We start from the raw sequence: 19,505 nt of genomic DNA on the forward strand, positions 1-19,505 counted from the left end.
TGTAGTTTGATTTGCATTTTCCTGATGACTAATGACGTTGAACATCTTTTCATTTGTTTATTGACCATTTCTATATCTTCTTTGGAGACCTGTCTGTTCAGATCCTTTGCCCATTTTTAAGTGGGATATTTGTTCTTTTATTAATGAGGTGTAGGAGTTCTTTATATTTTAGATACAAGCCCCTTATCAGGTATGGGGTTTGCAAATTTGTTCTTCTAGTCTGTGGATTGTCTTTTCACTTTCTTGATGGTATCCTTTGAAGGACAAAAGTTATTAATTTCAATGAAGCCGAATTTATCTTTTTTTTCTTTTTTTAAATACATCGCTTGTGTGCTCTTGAGATCATATCTAAGAAACCTTTGCCTAACCCAAGTTTACAAAGGTTTATCCCCATGTTTTCTTCTAACAGTTTTATAGTTTTAGCTCTTATTTTTAGGCTTCTGGTCTATTTTGAGTTAGTTTTTGTGTCTGGTGTGAGGTAGGGATTTTAAGTCATTATTTTGCTTTTCTAGTACCATTTGCTGAAAAAAACCTTTTTTCCCATTGAATTGTCTTGGCACTGTTGTTGAAATCTGTTGACCATAGACACATAATATTATTTTTTGACTCTAAATTCTATTCCATTGATCTATGTATCTGTCCTTCTGCCAGTACAACGCTGTCTTGATTATTGTTGCTTTGGGGTAAGTTTTGAAATCAAGAAGTGTGAGGCTGCCAACTTTATTATTCTTTTTCAAGATTCTTTCGGTGATTATGGGTCCCTTACATTTCCATATAAATTTTAGGATTAACTTGTCAATTTCTGCAAAAAAGCCAGCTGGGATTTTGACAGGAATTGTGTTGAGTCTGTATTCAATTTAGGGGGTATTACTATCGTAACGATATTAAGTCTTCCAATCCATGAACATGAGGTGTTTATTTAGGTCTTATTTAATTTCTTTCAGTAGTATTTTGAATTTTTTGTAGTCTTCAATGTACAAGTCTTGTACACTTTTTGTTAAATTTATTAAGTATTTTATACTTTTTGATACTATTATAAATGAGATTATTTTCTTAATTTCATTTTCAGATTGTTGAAAGTGTACAGAAATACAGTTGATTTTTGTATATTGATGTTACATCTTGCTCTCTTGCTGAACTCATCTTTTCTACTAGTTTTGTAACTCTTGTATTAAGTAATGGGACTTAATGGATAATATGCACTTTGCTTTTTAGTATGTTAAAAACTATGTTATTTTTAAAATGCACTTAAGCATTCTGTTTTGGCCACTTTGATCAAACAATATTTTTTGTTATATAACTATTTAATTTTTAATTTTTTAAGGTGTTGATATATTTAAGGAGTACAAATTGGGATACTCGGATTGCAGCAGGACAAGCTGTTGAAGCTATAGTGAAAAATGTACCTGAATGGAATCCAATGCCAAGAACCAAACAAGGTGCTTTTAAGTGGAAAATTAGTTTGCAGTAAAAGCTACACATTTTATATTTTAGTAATTTCACTTTTAAAGACTAATTTTCATGCTTTTAGGTGCAGTCTTGTCAGGAAATAATATTGAATAAGGTGATTTTTCACCATGTTTTAAAAAACATACTAGACAAAATGTTTTCTCTTATATGTTTTATTTATTTTTCTTTATTTTTTAAATTAATTTTTATTGGAGTATAGTTGCATTATCTCACATATATTTTACATTATTCTACAGTATGCTTGATTTAGAGATTATTACTTCCCTCAAGGATTTATGTTCTAAAAAAAGAAATCAATACAGTGTAAATATTTGAAACAGTCTATTTATTCTTGTTGCTGGGAAAATAGTGTAATTGTTTACTAAATTTAAGCACAATTATGTGTGGATATTTGGAGGGGTCAGTCTTTAGTTTTTTTTATGTGTCTTTTAGATGTCTTTTAGTGGAAATTACTTGTTTTCTGACTGCCTATTATATATGACTTTTAAAAATGAATGTATGCTTTTACAAATTGATAAAGGTATACATTTTAATTAAGTGAGAATTTAATATGGTGTAAATGCATTTTGTTTTCAAGTCACTTTGATAACATGACTTTTATCATCTGTCTTAGCTCGTCTAAAATTTTTGCTTTAATTTGCCTCACCTATTATTTTGAGGGATTGTGTTAATTTGTCTTCTCTCATCAAAAGAAATATATAACCAGAAGAAGTTATAACTTGTTTTAGAAAAGAGCCTTTTCCATTCCAGCCTATTACTCAAATTCTTTTCAAAACAAATTAAAAAAAAAAAATTTTTTTTTGGCCTTGCCGCGTGGCTTGTGGGATCTTAGTTCCCTGACCAGGGATGAATTCACAATCCCTGCAGTGAAAGCATGGAATCCTAACCACTGGACCACCAGAGAATCCCCAAAAAAACTTTAAAGTAGTTACAGCAGCATTAAAATATATAGTAAGGTTACTTGTTATCATTAGAAAACTTTAAGATATTCATAGCAGTTCCCTTTCAGTTTAGCAATTATACTTTAGTTTACAGATGAATTATATGCAAATGCCAGTTAAACAAACTATTAAGTCAGTGAACAGTTACAGTACATTTAAAAATTTACAATGGCATAATAACCTTTTTGGGAGGAATACAGAACATTTTATAGATAGTTTTAGACCCCAGATGGATATTTAATTTTAGCGATTTGCCAGGAGATTGTAATTTGCTTTATATTATGAGACATGAGTCCTATTGATTGAGTACTTCCTTTACGTCCTAGATATTCCTCAGGTATAGGAAACGATGATGCTCACTAGTTTTATTTATGAATATATTCTATGAATATGTTTATCTTCCAGTTTATCACTATGATAAACTACCTTGGTATTTTTTAACTGTTTAACAGATAGCACGATTTTTAACATACATATTTCAACATGGGGATGCGTTTCTTCATATGACATTGTGCTTTCGTAGTCAAAAAGTTATGCACACACCCACTGACATTCTGATACTTTATAGTAAGGGAGCCACCTACTAAATAATTTTTTCATAAATAAGAGTTGATCATAAGTAAATTCACAGTAGCTTTTCTACTTCTTCCACATTTTACTTTTCTTAAAATATTACCCTCCCCCCCTGCCCCCCTGAAGTGATGCTATTTTCTTTTGTTCTATACTTTGGCTATATAATCAAATTAAATGTTTTTAAACCTCATCTAGAAACTACTTCAGAAGGTGCTATGGAAGATTCATCTACTACAGATCGATTGAATTTTGACAGATTTGATATATGTAGATTATTACAACATGGGGCATCACTTTTGGGATCTGCTGGTGCAGAATTTGAAGTACAAGATGAAAAATCAGGTATGTAGTAGTAGTCCTACAGAAAAAAGTCTGAAATGTGTGTGTTCAGACCAATTTGTTACTTGGTGTGCTATGTTATCAGTTATGCAAAATCTAATAGATGTCATGAAATGCAAATTCACTGAAGTTTTCAGTTTGAGGTGTGGGGCATGCAGGTGGAGAAGGTAACCAGAAGCACTTTGTCTAAAGCTACCATAGGAATATTTTTCTTCCCTTAGTTGAATATGTACTATATATATATATGCACCATTAATAGATACATATTAATATTTCAGTATTTCAATATAGAAATTGTAAAGTGGTACCCAAGAGCTTCAGTTGAATAGATTTTAAAATCCAGGATTAGTACAGATTGAGATAATGTCTTCACAGTTCTGGAAATTTAAGAGACTATGATAGTTTCCTTTTTATCATATGCTTTAAACATTTAAATAATTGGATCTACTTATGCTGATGACCAAAGCAAAAACTAAAAATGAAAAATAAATCTTAGATAGGTAATTGTCCCATTATCTTTAAACTTACAGAATCCATCTGGATATAAATAAATGTTTTGGCCATTCAAGATTGATGCCTTGAGTGGAAAAAACCTTGATGTTTTTAATGGATTTCTGTAAGTAAATAAGTTGCTTTTTTGACTAAAACCAAAACAGAACAGTGTTTTGTTTTGTTGCTAATTTATCATTAGTCAAAGCATATCTGTCTAAGTTAATGAATTGATCTTCAATTTGTTCATTTAAAAAAATGTCAAATACCCGTTTCCTCTTTCCTAGTGTACTTTGTATTGAAAGATCTAGTGTAATTATTTATGGAGAGAATTAAGAGGAGAATTTGCTTAAGTTCCAGAAAAGCATAGTTTTTTTTTTTTAATAAGGGAGGTAGAAGTCTTCAAAAACTTTCCAATTTGAAAAAAGTTATCTCTAAGTTTACTAATTAGTAAGTTTACTAATCTTACTAGTGTACCCATGGACATCATGAGAGATCATTGGCCCTATCTAAGGATAAAAGTCAGTGTCACTTTTGTCACTTAAAAAAAATATGTGTTTGAGTTGTATCTTAAAGATTCTGATTTAATAGATCTGTGGAAAGTTTTGGGAAATGGTATATTAAACGAAAAAGCTCCACAGGTGACTGATATGTAAGCAGGATTGGGAACCCCAATTTTCTTGATACTCAGTTTTTAATGCTGATAAGTCATAGCATGCTGAAGAGTGCTCATTAAAACCCTCTAATTAGGTTTTCTTTAAATACTCATCTGTGTTGGTCTCTACATATTTATAAATGACACATATATGATTTGCATAGGTGCCAGTTTGAGTTTCCTTTGCAATTGGTTATTTTCCCTAATAGAACTTTCCCTGGAATGAGACGACCAATTTTAGGCTCTTTGTAAGTGTACTGAACTTATGATCCAGCAGCCTTCATGTTGGATGCCTAGTGTTTTTCCCTCTGGGTAGAGTAGCCTTAATTTTTTTTTTTTTAAATGTAGCTTTAGAGAGATATAATTCACATACGATAGAAATCCCCATTTTAAAAGTGTCCAATTCAGTGGCTTTTAGTATATTCACAATTGTGTGTAGTTAATTTTAGAACATTGTCTCAAGAAGAAACCCTGTATCATTCAGCAACCACCCTCCTATCCCCCTACATCCTTCCCTTCTCTTCCCAGCCCTAAGGACCATTAATTTACTTCCGGTAGCTATAGATTTGCCTACTATGGACATTTCATATAAATTGAATCATATAATATGTAGTCTTTTGTGACTGGCTTCTTTTTACTTAGCAGAATATTTCCAAGGTTTATCCATATTGTAGTATATATATTAGTACTGTTTTCATTTTTTTTCCTAAGTAGTAGTTACTACTGTTACAGGGTGTATCAGTTTTTAAATTGTGATAGAATATAGATAACGTAAAATTTACCATCTTAATCATTTTTAACTGTACAATTCAGTAGTATTAAGTACATTCATATTGTTGTACAGCCAATCTCCAGAACTCTTTTCATCTTGTAAAACCGAAACTTTATACCCATTAAACAGCAATTGCATTCCTTTTTCCCCTCACTCCCTGGCAACCACTGTTTTACTACTTTCTGTCTCTGAATTTGACTACTCGAGGTGCTTCATAGAAATGGAATCATACAATATTTGTCCTTTTGTGACCGACTTATTTCACTTAACATAATCTTTCATGTTCATCTATGTTGTTGTATGTGTCAGAATTTCCTTCTGTTTTAGGCTGAATAATATTCCAGTGTATGTTTATACCACATTTTGTTTATCCATTCATCCATCAGTGGACACTTGGGTTGCTTCTACCTTTTGCTTATTGTGAATAATGCTACTATGTACATGGGTGTACAACTATCTGTTTGAATTCTTGCTTCCAGTTCTTTTGGATTTATGCCAAGAATTGGAATTATAGGATCATATGGTAATTCTGTTTTGGATTTTTTTTTAAGACCTGCCATACAGGCAGTTCCATAGTGGCTGTTCCATTTTACATTCCCATCAACAATCTATGAGGTTTCCATCTTCTCCACATAACCTTGTCAATGCTTGTTGTTTTCTGGCTTTTTTTGGTAGTAGCCATATTGGTAGGTGTGAAGTTATCTTATTTTATTTTCTGGCTGAATAACATTCCATTGTATGAATATCACATTTTGTTTATTCATTCATAGGCTGAGGACATTTGGGTTGTTTCCACTTTTTTGGCTATTATGAATAATGCTGCCAATAAATGTTCATGTACAGACTTTTGTGTGGGTGTATGTTTTCATTTCTCCTATGTAGATACATAAGAGTGGACTTGCTGGGTCATATGGTAACTATGTTTTACCATTCGAGGAACTGCCAGACTGTTCTCCAAACTGGCTTCACCATTTCACATTTCTCTAGCAGGATACAAGGATTCCGATCTCTCCACATCTTTGCCAACGCTTGCTTGTTATTAACTGACTTTGACTGTATCCATACCAGTGACTGTGAAGTGATATCTCATTGTAGTTCTGATTTGCATTTTTCTGATGACTAATGATGTTGAACATATTTTCATGTGTTTATTGACCATTTCTGTATCTTCTTCGGAGACCTGTCTATTCAGGTCCTTTGCCCATTTTTAAGTGGGATATTTGTTCTTTTATTAATGAGATATAAGAAGTCTTTATATATTCTTTATACAAACCTCTTATCTGATATGTGATTTATAAATATTTCCTCCCATTCTGTGCATCTTTTCACTTTCCTGATGGTAACCTTTGAAGCATAAACGTTTTTAACTTTGAAGTCCAATTGATCTTTTTCTTTTGTTTCTCGAGCTTTTTGATGTCATATGTAAGAAGCTATTGCCAAATCTAAGGTCATTTACCCCTGTGTTTTCTCTAAGAGTTTTATAGCTTTAACTCTTACTCTTAGGTATTTGATCTGTTTTGAGTTCATTTCTGTATGTTGTGAGGTTAAGGATCCAACATCATTCTTTACATGTGGCTATCCTGTTGTCTCAACACCACTTGTTGAAAAGATTCTTCTTTCCCCACTGAATTGTCTTTGCACCCTTCATGAAAACCAGTTGGCGGTAGACATATAGTTTTATTTCTGAACTCTCAATTCTATTCAGTTGATGTCTTTCTTTATGCCAGTACCTCATTGTCTTGATCACCATTGCTTTCTGGTAATTTTTAAAATCAAGAAGGGTGGGAAGGAGGGAGACACAAGAAGGAAGAGATATGGGGATATACGTATATGTATAGCTGATTCACTTTGTTATAATAATAAAGCAGAAACTAACACTGTCTTTCTTTATGCCAGTACCTCATTGTCTTGATCACCATTGCTTTCTGGTAATTTTTAAAATCAAGAAGGGTGGGAAGGAGGGAGACACAAGAAGGAAGAGATATGGGGATATACGTATATGTATAGCTGATTCACTTTGTTATAAAGCAGAAACTAACTAAATAAATAAAAATTTAAAAAATAAAAAAATAAAATCAAGAAGTATGAGCCTTCAACTTTGTTGTTCTTTTTCAGGATTATTTTGGATAGTCTCAGTCTCTTGCATTTCTATATGAATTATAGAATCAGTTTGTCAGTGTCTGCAAAAAGCCAGCTGATATTTTGATAGGAATTGTTTTGAATCAGTATATCAATTTGAGAAGTATTACTGTCTTACTATGAGGTATTATGATCCATGAACATGGAATGTTTTTCCATTTGTTTATATCTTTAATTTCTTTCACCAGTATTTTGTAGTTTTAAGAATATAAGTTTTAAGTTTTACTTTTGATGTTATTGTTAGTAGAATTATTTTCTTAATTTTATATTCAAGTTGTTTGTTTCTTTAAATCTTTTTTTTCCCCTCCCTGTTCTTTAGATGAGGGAACTTTGTATAGCTCTATCTTTGTTTTGTTTTTGTTTTTTTTTTTTGCGGTACACAGGCCTCTCACCGCCGCGGCCCCTCCCACCGCGGAGCACAGGGTCCGGACGCACAGGCCCAGTGGCCACTGCTCACGGGCCCAGCCGCTCCGCGGCATGCAGGATCCTCCCGGACCAGGGCACGAACCCGCATCCCCTGCATCGGCAGGCGGACTCCCACCCACTGCGCCACCAGGGAAGCCCCTGTATAGCTTTATCTTTGAATTCACTTATAAAACTATTATAATTTACCCTTTTCAAGTGTATGATTCTATTTTTTTTTAATAGTTTCTGTTTCTCTAATGAGGTATTCTGTCTTTTCATCATTGTGACAATATCTTCCTTTACATTTAGCATTGTTATATTAGCTGCTTAAAAAATCTTGTCTTCTAATTCCAATTCCAACATATGGGTCATCTCAGTGTTGATCTCCATTAATTGTCTTCCTTTTGGGAATGGGTTACATTTTCTTGATTTTTTGTATGTCAGTTAATTTTGGATTGTATTCCTCACATTATAAATGTTTATACCTCAGGCTGGATTCTGTTATATTCTTCCAAAGAGTGTTTTGATCTGTTTGGTTTAGTTGGTTGTTTTGCTTACTTGTTTTAGTAAGCATTTAATTTGGTGAAACTCACATTGCAAACTCAGTCTCCTTTGTACTGGGCAACAACTCAAATCCCAGTTCAATTTTTAGCTTTAGTTGGACTGTTTGGAGTCTGCCCTGTGCATGCATAGTTCAGAGGTCAGCCAGAGATTTGGCTGAGTTCACAGAATTTGGGCTTTCTCTCTGGTTCTCTCCTTTCTGGGTTTTTTCTCTCTACTTTGCAGTGGCTATAGTGATCCCTGACTCTCCTCTAATTCTGCAAGCCAGACAGACTGGGTTTTTAACACAACTTTTAAATGTAGGGCGTGGCTGTCCTACATACCACGGACTGGGTCTACCTTCAGGCTAAAAACGTTCAAAAATGGGAAACTCACCTAATGCCATGTCCTTCTTCCAGGTATTGATAACTACTCCAAGTATATGCCTACTTTTGATCTCTTTCCAGTGCCTTCAGGTGGTGGTTTATTATATTTTAGCTAGAATTTGTTATCTGTGGAGGAGTAGTCCAATAAGAACTTAATCAACTATTATTGGAAGTTAATCATTATAGAACCATCTCTTGCAACTTAGCTAGTTTAAGCCCAAATTTTTATTTTAAAAATAATACCTTTTGATCTATTTTCCACTGAAATATTGAGGGATTTTTCTTGGGACATTCAAAATCTACTTTTATGCCTTTGTCTCTGTTATTTGGGCTATAAGGACTGTGTCATCTCAGAATACATAAAGGCCACACTTGGAATAAGCATGTATTTGTTGAGCTCTTTTTCTGTAAAATAAAATCTAGATTTTTTTTTTTTTTAAAGCCTGGTTAGAGCTCTCAGAGAATGTACGAGCTATATGTATTTAGCTATAAAATAATAAGATTGGTTTATTTTCATAGGAATAGATCTCATTTTATATACACTTGATAATTGACAGTAGGGCAATGGGGTAATCTCAGTGAATTTTTGTTAGCTAGAGTGTTTTGTTAGCTAGAACACTGTTTTCCAAGATCCAGTAAAATATTTACCCTATTAGGTAATAAAGTTTATGACATGTTTAGAGATTGTGAGTGTGGTTTGTTTTATTATCAAGAGACGTATTCTAATGGTTAAATTTTTTTTTTAATTTTAATCGAGTCTGATCTTCACGTATTAGAAAACTGCTTAACTGATTTGAAGAAAATGTATTTCTTCTTTGTTTAAAGGTGAAGTGGATCCTAAAGAGAGGATAGCACGCCAACGAAAACTATTACAGAAGAAACTTGGCCTTAATATGGGAGAAGCTATTGGAATGAGCACTGAAGAACTCTTTAATGATGAAGATTTGGATTATACCCCAACTTCAGCAGCCCTTGTAAACAAACAACCTGTAGGTAAAACCTCTGGTTGGTTGATTGCAAGTAATAATACAGGGGGTTTGCTTTATTTTGCTATGCAATTGGAAATTTTTAAAATGCGTTTTTTAATTCTGCTCATTATTGCTTAGTGTCACCATAATTTAGTGTCTTCATAAATTGGATTTCTAGTGATAGATTGTTAAGGAGACAGAAGTTGCCACCTACCTCATAGACATTGGACTATTAGATAAAAGGTATGGTGCATCTGTTAGGAGACACTGGTGTTGAAAAATCCTAGTTGCATCAATTGTTCTTTCTTTGTTCTTCAGTGAAGGAAAAAAAATATTTCAGAGGGTGGGAGATAATAAGAGCTATCATAGTCAGATATGATGATACTAGAAATCTTCACAGCTATGATTCTTTTATTTGAGAAAGTAACAAACATGGTGAAAACTTTCAAACAATGCAAAAGGGCACACAATAGGAAGCAACCCTTTTTAAGTTATTTGTGCATTTTTCCTGAAATTTTCTGTGTGTACATCAGTTCTTTTAAGCCATGTCCACCTTTTCTCATTTCATATGGCTTCATATATCAGTATATACAGATTGATCACATTCTTTTTTGACAGCTTCATACTGTTTATATGGCTGTACCATAATTTTACTCTGTATTTTTCCTGTTCCTCTGTTTTTCCAATTCCCAATGGATGCCTGTATGCTTCTTTTTTTTATACCATAGACTCTTTTTAAGCTCCAGTACAAGCTGTGGCTCTCTCCTCAGTAAAATTCACACACATGTGAGATATTACCTTTCAGGGAGTTTACTGCTCTTTCCTCCTGAGCCTGCAATATCCTTTTAGGGATCTGTGGGTCCCATTAAGAATTCCTGCTTTACATGAAACCCATATCTTCTCATTCCCTTGGCCTTTCCCTTTGCTTAAGAGGAGAAGGGTTCTATTTTCCTTTATACCAGTTGCCCTCTAAACCATTAGAATTTGTAAACTAAATGTTTTGGCATTGAGGGGTATGTGATGATGATGGAACTTTTGCAGACAAGGGGGAAAAAGAGGCAGATTCCGGAGCGAAAAAGAAGAGTACAGAGGCAGGAAATATAATAACAACCAGGAAGGAATAGAAAGAAATGGGGTACAAAGGGACGCATTACATGTAAATAAATAATAAAGAAGACAGGACTTCTCTGGTGGTGCAGTGGTTAGGAATCCACCTGCCAATGCAGGGGACACGGGTTCAAGCCCTGGCCTGGGAAGATCCCACAAGCCGCAGAGCAGCTAAGCCTGTGCACCACAACTACTGAGCCTGCGCTCTAGAGCCCGTGAGCCACAACTACTGAGCCCATGTGCCACAGCTACTGAAGCCTGCGCACCTAGAGCCTGTGCTCTGCAACAAGAAGCCACTGCAATGAGAAGCCTGCACACTGCAATGAAGAGTAGCTCCCACTCACCACAGCTAGAGGAAGCCTGCGTGCAGCAATAAAGACCCAATGCAGCCAAAAATAAATGAATAAATAAATACATAAAATTTTAAAAAATAAAGAAGGAAGACAATAGAATAAAATAAAGGAAAACAAAAATGTAGTGATGTGATCACAGTGTGGAATTTCGACATGGTGTAGGGAAATGAATGGATAGGTGTATTAGAGAAAATGGGCTATAGACAGAATAGTTGGATATGGGATGGCAGCATCAAATTTGAGGTTTGTAGGATCCAAGTTTGGTTGCTATAGATGTCTCGGACCTTTGGGAAGAGTTGCTGAGGTTAGTTGTTGCCATAAGGTCTCACTGCTACATTGCCTTGTGTATGTGCCAGTGGTCCCTGGACCAAGTTTGTAGCAGGGCACCCACACCAGTGAACCTAATTGGTTGTAGAAGTGTAAACTTCAATTGACTCTTAATCAGTTAAAGGCAGAAAGGATTTTTAGGCTTGCGCTCAAAGCATTTTTGTTCACATCCTTAATAATGTCTCCCATGAATGCAAAAGAGAGCAAAAACAGTATGCGGTGAGTGATTAAGAGGGAAAAAACATACAGGCTAAGTTAACTATAGGACACTGGCCCAGTTACTATAACTATATGGCTATAGTTTTTATTTTTTTCAGTAGAAGATGATTATCATTGTTTAAAAATTGACATTCTTTATTCTTATAACTTTTGGATGGTAGTATGGTTTTTTTTCTGTTTTTTTTTTGTTTTTGCCTCTGTTGGGTCTTCGTTGCTGTGTGCGGGCTTTCTCTAGCTGTGGCGAACAGGGGCTACTCTTCTTTGTGGTGCTTGGGCTTCTCATTGTGGTGCTTCTCTTGTTGTGGAGCATGGGCTCTATGCATGTGGGCTTCAGTAGTTGTGTCTCACATGCTAAGTTGCCCCGTGGGCATGTGGGATCTTCCCGGACCAGGGATCAAACCCGTGTCCCCTGCACTGGCAGGCGGATTCTTAACCGCTATGCCACCAGGGAAGTCCTAGTATGGTTGTTTTGAAGTCTCACCTCTTCAAGGTCCTCACTGGGGTCAGGATCATCCATTTTTGCCTTATCTGTGACAAATGAGCATTTCCTGGCAATTGAAAGAATAGGGGAGAAGGAAGAAGAGAGTGAAATCATGGTACAGCCATACAACAGAATAGCATGAAGCTGTCAAAAAAGAATGTAATCAATTTGTATATAGTGAAATTTATAGACTTTAGTCCTCTTCTGAGGCTGAGACTATGGGTATATATTCTAACTTCAGAAGTTCAAATTCAGCATTCTTTTATTCTTTTAGACTCTCCAGGCAGCTGAATTGATTGACTCAGAGTTTCGAACAGGAATGAGCAATAGACAAAAGAACAAAGCTAAAAGAATGGCCAAGTTATTTGCAAAACAGAGATCCAGGGATGCAGTGGAAACTAATGAGAAGAGGTAATAATCTTTTTCTGCTTATTTAAAACAGTAATGTTGGTTAGCTTAAATCTGGGTCTGCTTCATTTCTAAAAACATTTTGATGACATTGTCTTTGGCTGTGGAGTACCATTTGGATTGTCTTTCTCAATTGTCAGAGAGTATTTACTATTATTAGGGACTAGGGCAACTTTCCCAGAAAAATCCACATATCCACATTTTTTTTTCTTAATAATTATGAGCCCTGAATGAGGATTGAAGATCTTCCAAGGGGAGTGCATTCCAGGTAACAGGAACAAGTGTAAATACCTTAATCATGGAATATTCAAGAAACAGAAAGAAAGGCTGTATGACTGGGATGAGTAGACAGAAGTAGGAGTAGTAGAGGATGAAGTCAGAGAGATGGCCTGAGGACTACAAGTTAAGAATACTACATTTATAAACTGGGTATTATATCACCTGTTCCCTGGCTGGGGGCTAAGCCAAATAGTGGGTAATAATCCAGGCTTGTTTACCGAATTCTGTTGTAGGAAAGAACTCTGTGGGTAAAATCACTGTCCTCACTTTCTTAATGAGTTCATAAAAATGATATCTGTGTGGCTTGGAGCAGCATTTCTCAAGGAGTGGTTCAAAACAACCCCCTTCATAAACACTTTGAGAAGCTTGTTAAAATGTACATTCTTGGGCCCCACTTAACTCTTAAATCAGAATCTTTAGTGGTGTCCAAGAAATGTTTGAGGAAATGGTGCATTCATAAACACATGAGAGCCTATGAAAATAAGGTTTTGTTGCAGATAACAGAACTTTTTGTTCTTTCCATTCATATAAAGCTAAAAAGTTAAGTGTTTACAGCATTTATTTAAAAGCTAGGCATATGGTGGGGTAAACAATAAACATCTACTTGGCATAAATTTTTACTTTGGAGTTTTTTATTAAGTATAAAATCTTTATTGATCTTGTTAACTACAGGTTTTTTTTTGAGTTAACAGCTCATTAGGATCGTGTAGTAATCTAGTAAGTGTTTTTACTGACTTCTATTCATTTAAGACTTTTACCCAAATATCTGAATATTGGAAATAATAGACCTTATTTTTCAGAGCCCATGACTCATTCATTACACAGATATTTATTAAACACTTTTTATGTGCCAGATACTGTTCTACGGTATCTCTCATGATACAGTAATGAATAAAATAGGTAAGAATGCCTGTCTTCGTGGAGCTTACATTCTAGAGGGAAAGATAGATGAGGAATAAGATAAATAATTATATTAATGGTAAGGGTTAAGGAGGAAAAAAGAGGTAAAGCAAGGAACGAACAAGTGAAATGTTTTGTGGGGAGGGAGTTTTAAATTTTAGATAGGATGGTCAGGGAGAGATTCACAGAGGTTACTTTTCAGTAAAGATACGAAAGAAGTGAGGATGCTAGCGAGCCCTGTGAATATCTTAAAAAGACATTCCAAATAGAGGGAATAGCAAGGACAAAAGCCTGGAAGTAGAAACATGCTTAATAAGTTCAGAGACAGTAAAATGACCAACCAGTGTGACTAGACTGAATTAGAAAGAAGTAGGAGAATAATAATAGTCTCCGATTTCTTTCATCACCTTACAGAAAAAATGGTTGGCCAAGATTACACTATTAAGGTGGAAGGTGGGGCCGGGTGAATATCTATAGAAAATAATGCTGTATATACCTTAACAATGCTAATTCTTTCTGTTAATAATTCAATAAAGCAGTTACTTGTCTTCTCCTTTGTAATATTTTTTTATTAGTCTAGCCTCTGTTTTTGTTTTTAGTCATAAAATTTTCCTCAGATTTTCTGCACACATTTTTCATCTTCCAATAGTCTTATCTCTATATTTTTCAAGAACTAGTAAGATTATAGTGTGTTGCTCAGTATATTAGTTTTTTTCAGGGTACAAAAGCCTAAAAAAAAAAGTTATGCTGGGCCAGATTTAGGTTGTTAGGCCAAAAGAGTTTAAAATAAAAAGAAGAGGAGCTGGTTGTAGAGAGAAGAGGAAAAAAGACATTGTTAAATTTGAGATCCAGTCTGAAAGCAAGACGTCTTTGACCTTTTTACATTTATCAGTAAGAGTAGTAGGATAAAGTTTGCTCAAACATTTTTAAGTAGTTAATCTTAGTTATTTGATACATGAAATTGTAAGTAAACCATATAAGCAGAAAATGGCAAAACATTTGTTCAAATGATGGATTCTCTTACATTCATTGTGGTTAACATTATCCTTTATTCACTTTTTTTAAATGGTGACTTTTTTTTTTTTTTAGCAATGATAGCACTGATGGGGAACCAGAAGAAAAGAGACGAAAAATAGCCAATGTTGTTATTAATCAGTCTGCAAATGATTCCAAAGTCCTGATTGATAATATTCCAGACAGTTCTCCCTTAATTGAAGAGGTACTATTGAAATGCCCTAAAGTGTCCTTTGAAATTATTTATAATTTTTTCATACTAATGTGTTAGTAGATGGTATATAATAATCTGTCACTTGAGAGAACTTTTATTAAAAATCTAAGTATCTTTACTTCATTAGTAAAAATTGTTAATTATTTAAAAATTTTAAAACCTATTATTATTAGTCCTACAAATAAATACACCTTATTACTTAAATTATTAGCATAATATAGATCTTTTAAATTAGTAGTAATTCTGTTTTTCTTATTCAGACAAATGAATGGCCTTTGGAAAGCTTTTGCGAAGAACTTTGCAATGACCTTTTTAATCCCTCCTGGGAGGTAGGATTTCTTCATTACAGTTTCTCTCAGCTCTATTTTCTTGGCTAATGATAGGAACCATGTCAAGCACAATCTGTTTTGTCAGAGTTCCTGTTCTTGCCCTATATCCTTCTCAGAACCACTGACCAGGGCACTTCATATCACTCGCCTCTTAAATAGAAAACTTTAGACTGATTTTCACCTTTCATACCCCTTTTGACATATTTCTTTAGTGAATTATTCATTTCTTTTCATTCTTTTAGCTATGATATTAAAGACTTGCATATCTTCCAGATAGTAAAAATTTCATCTGGAAGTGGACAATTTTGATTAAGACCAGTAGTTTCCAAGCAGTAGCGTAGCCTCAGAAATATTTCTTCAAAGAAAATCTTGAACAGGTCTCATGTAAAAGAGATGAATGTGAAGTTCCTCTGGTTGAAATTGAGGGTTGGTAGTCTCAAACGATTCTGTCTCACTTCATTTGGCCTCTTGAGTAATTTTAAAACACTGTTTTGGAATACCCTTTAGCACTCTTTCTGCTCCTTGATGTACTTCTTTTGAAAGCTATTCAAGTCTTAACTCAAATGGGGTCTTGAATAAGTGGGTGCAGTGTCAGTGGCATGTTTCCTCCCTTCCAGATGACACTGCAGAAGGCTACAGGGCTACAGTGAAGTATTAGTCATGAGACATTTTATTTGAATTGTCTTCCTTTGATGCTTAACACTGGTAACTTTGGAACTTAGTATTGATGTATTTATTTCTAAAATATTGGTGTTTGGGCTATAAAGAACATTATATGATGCTTTTCTCTCCTTTCCTGTGGATGATGCTGAATGCAAGTAGAGGTTAGAGGAGTGACAGCCATGTGGATTAATATCTCAGAAGGAATTTAGAATAGCTGTTTTCTTGCCTTGATTTTTAAAAAAAATTCCACATAATCAAAATTGTGAAATAAATATATGTAATTCTTCTTGAACAATAGAAGAAAAACACATTCTTGTGAAGTACTGCTTAGTTTGTTCCAATTTCTTAAAAATCTAATATCCCTTTTTCATACTGAAGCAAAGGTAAACACTGTTTCTTAAGCATTTAACCTCTGATATTTGCTTCTTGGTTCTTTTTAGGTTCGACATGGTGCAGGCACTGGACTTAGGGAAATCCTTAAAGCTCATGGGAAAAGTGGTGGTAAAATGGGAGACAGCACTTTAGAAGAGGTAAGTGTAGAAAATCAATAATTATCACCAAGTTTCAGTAGGTGGCCTCTTTTTCCAAGACAGGGAAGTAACAGAGCCATGAAGTAGAAATGAGAGGTAAATAATAAGAAACATGGAAAGGTGAACGTAAGGAAAAAGATAAAAAGGTTAGGAAGAGGTTTATTTATACTTATAGACAGGAAGAATGAGTTCAAGGGAAAGATATGTCTGGAAATATTGAGTGGAAAAACATGTAGAAGCACTAGTATTTGAGCAGGATATAAGGGATTAGAATGTAGAGTAAGATGAATGAAAGGATAGTTTAAAGGTCAGTAAGCAATATGATTGGTGTTAAAGTGGAGACACTGGTAATAGGCTAGATAATAGATACATGATAGATATAATTAATATCAGAGCAGCCTTAAGTGGTTTCTTAATTTCTCTTGGAGTGCAAGTAAAATAATAGAATTCATGAATTTTAAAGATTTTGGTACAGTATATCTAATAATCATCGAAGAGGATGTGGTTAATATTAAAGATAGTAATTGGGACTATTCCATATTTTGGTTATTGTTCCTACAGCTAAAATAATCTGTCCCAGTATTTTGTTTCAGCTTACTGTACTATAATAGTTTAGTTTTAGTTTTTGGACCTAATATGTTTCCCTCAATATGTTTTAATATGTTATTAAAAAGTGATCATTTTAACAGATGATTCAACAGCATCAAGAGTGGTTGGAAGACTTGGTTATTAGACTCCTTTGTGTGTTTGCATTAGACAGATTTGGAGACTTTGTTTCTGATGAAGTAAGTATTGCCTAAGGGAGGCTTTACCCAATCAAATTTCAGATTCTTACAAAATAAGTTTTTTTGCAAATGTGAGTTATCTTACTTTCTCATTTGTAGGTTGTGGCACCAGTTCGTGAAACTTGTGCTCAGACATTAGGTGTGGTGTTAAAACACATGAATGAAACAGGAGTTCATAAGACTGTGGACGTGCTGCTTAAATTACTTACACAAGAACAATGGGAAGTTAGACATGGTGGTCTGCTAGGAATAAAATATGCTTTGGCAGTTCGTCAGGTAAACACTTCAGTTTTTGAAGCATGTATGGGAGTTTTTTCCCCCTCTTAGTTTATTTTCATTAATTAAATGAATTGGCCCTAGATTCTTAGTGTTATAGGTAAGCCAGTCCTTCAAGATTTGCCTTGTTGAGGTAGTATCATAGAGATAGGTGATGCTAATAAGAATGCAAGTACAAATTAAAAGATAGGCTTGGAAACCTGTTTCTATTTCATAGCAAGACCAGTTCTTGGTGAGATTCCTAGTGTATGATCACAGGGGTAGTCTCTGGGAGCTGCCTTTATTGGGGCGATTGAAAAGAGGGTAGTTTGGAGTAATGAGAAGCAGGAAGAGATGGCTTTCTTTTCCCTCTTCTCTCATATTCCCTTTGGTTGTCAGTGGTGTTGAATGAGAAATAGAAGTTAAGGTTCTAGCACAGGGGTGTGTATGTATGTGTATTCACACTGGGAATTCATAGTCCCACCTTGAAAACATGTTCTGATGTTTCAAGTCACAGTGAATAATGAAGTACTTGATACTGTTGTGTTCTTTTTGAAATGAGATTAGTTACATAGGCATCTGTTGATGTTATTTTTCGTTTCCATTTACATGATTCTTTTTAAATAAATAAATATTGGAATTTGTGCTTCCATATGTAAATTTAATAAAAGATGTTTAAACACAATAATTGTACTATAGAAAATTAATCTATTTTGATGTACTCTTTTACAGGATGTAATTAATACTTTATTGCCTAAAGTTTTAACTAGAATAATTGAAGGACTCCAGGATCTTGATGATGATGTGAGAGCTGTTGCTGCAGCATCATTAGTACCTGTGGTAGAAAGCCTTGTGTATCTTCAGACACAAAAAGTAAATATTTTTGCATTTTCTTCATGTAGAGCCTGTTTACATTTGAGGTGTAGCATGTTAGGAAAAACACTGAGACTTTTTTCGCCATTCTCCATTTTTCTTACGACAAATAACCCTCTGATGCGTGGAATCCCGATTATATATTATCCTTGGGAAGAGTGAACTGTGTCTATTTATTTATCTTTCCCTTTCATGTACAGAATATGTAGGGAACTTCCTTGAGAAGGAAGCAACCATCCCTTCTTCATTTCATTCCCGGTTTTTAGGCATATGAGATTTTTGTTTGTTTTGATTTTGGTTTTGGCTTTTGGTTTTTTAATCTGGTTTCATCTTTGAAATGCCTCTTTTAAGATCTATCTGACTTCCCTTTGTATTATCAAAACTGGAACACATATATTTGGGAGTGAGGCAAGCAGTACTTTGAAAACTCAGAAACTAAATTTCTCCTTTCATGATGATTAAGAATGTATTAAATACATTAAAATTACTTTACTCAGAGAGTCCTGACATGTGTGTCTACACTGTATTGGTTTCAAAGTTTGGTTTTTTACATAAAATAGAGTATTGGATATCTTATTAACTGAATTCTCCATCCCATTATGAGTCTCATTAGAAAGGGCAGTGCCAGAATCCAACAGCACATTAAATGGGTCATACACCATGATCAGGTGGGGTTTATTCCAGGAATGCAAGGATTCTTCAATATACACAAATCAATCAATGTGATACACCATATCAACAAACTGAAGGAGAAAAACCATATGATCATCTCAATAGATGCAGAGAAAGCTTTTGACAAAATTCAACACCCATTTATGATAAAAACCCTGCAGAAAGTAGGCATAGACGGAACTTTCATCAACATAATAAAGGCCATATATGACAAACCCACAGCAAACATCATTCTCAATGGTGAAAAACTGAAACCATTTCCACTAAGATCAGGAACAAGACAAGGTTACCCACTCTCACCACACTTATTCAACATAGTTTTGGAAGTTCTAGCCATAGCAATCAGAGAAGAAAAAGAAATAAAAGGAATCCAAATCGGAAAAGAAGAAGTAAAGCTGTCACTGTTTGCAGATGACATG

The 19,505-nt window shown here is 34.4% G+C and overlaps 1 protein-coding gene across 2 annotated transcripts in view; it reads left to right on the plus strand.

Moving 5' to 3' along the window:
* BTAF1 (B-TFIID TATA-box binding protein associated factor 1) overlaps positions 1 to 19,505 on the plus strand; it is a 95,610-nt gene that overhangs the window by 14,257 nt on the left and 61,848 nt on the right. For both annotated transcript variants that reach the window (XM_024121246.3, XM_024121247.3), the window contains 10 exons: positions 1,325 to 1,439; positions 3,180 to 3,326; positions 9,535 to 9,698; positions 12,439 to 12,575; positions 14,841 to 14,970; positions 15,240 to 15,308; positions 16,412 to 16,501; positions 17,191 to 17,286; positions 17,386 to 17,562; positions 18,274 to 18,414. In XM_024121246.3, the coding sequence (XP_023977014.1) occupies positions 1,325 to 1,439; positions 3,180 to 3,326; positions 9,535 to 9,698; positions 12,439 to 12,575; positions 14,841 to 14,970; positions 15,240 to 15,308; positions 16,412 to 16,501; positions 17,191 to 17,286; positions 17,386 to 17,562; positions 18,274 to 18,414 (1,266 nt within the window). The remainder of the gene's footprint in view (positions 1 to 1,324; positions 1,440 to 3,179; positions 3,327 to 9,534; positions 9,699 to 12,438; positions 12,576 to 14,840; positions 14,971 to 15,239; positions 15,309 to 16,411; positions 16,502 to 17,190; positions 17,287 to 17,385; positions 17,563 to 18,273; positions 18,415 to 19,505) is intronic.

This window comes from Physeter macrocephalus, chromosome 20, assembly GCF_002837175.3.
Source record: "Physeter macrocephalus isolate SW-GA chromosome 20, ASM283717v5, whole genome shotgun sequence".
In the NCBI taxonomy this organism is placed as follows: Eukaryota; Metazoa; Chordata; class Mammalia; order Artiodactyla; family Physeteridae; genus Physeter; species Physeter macrocephalus.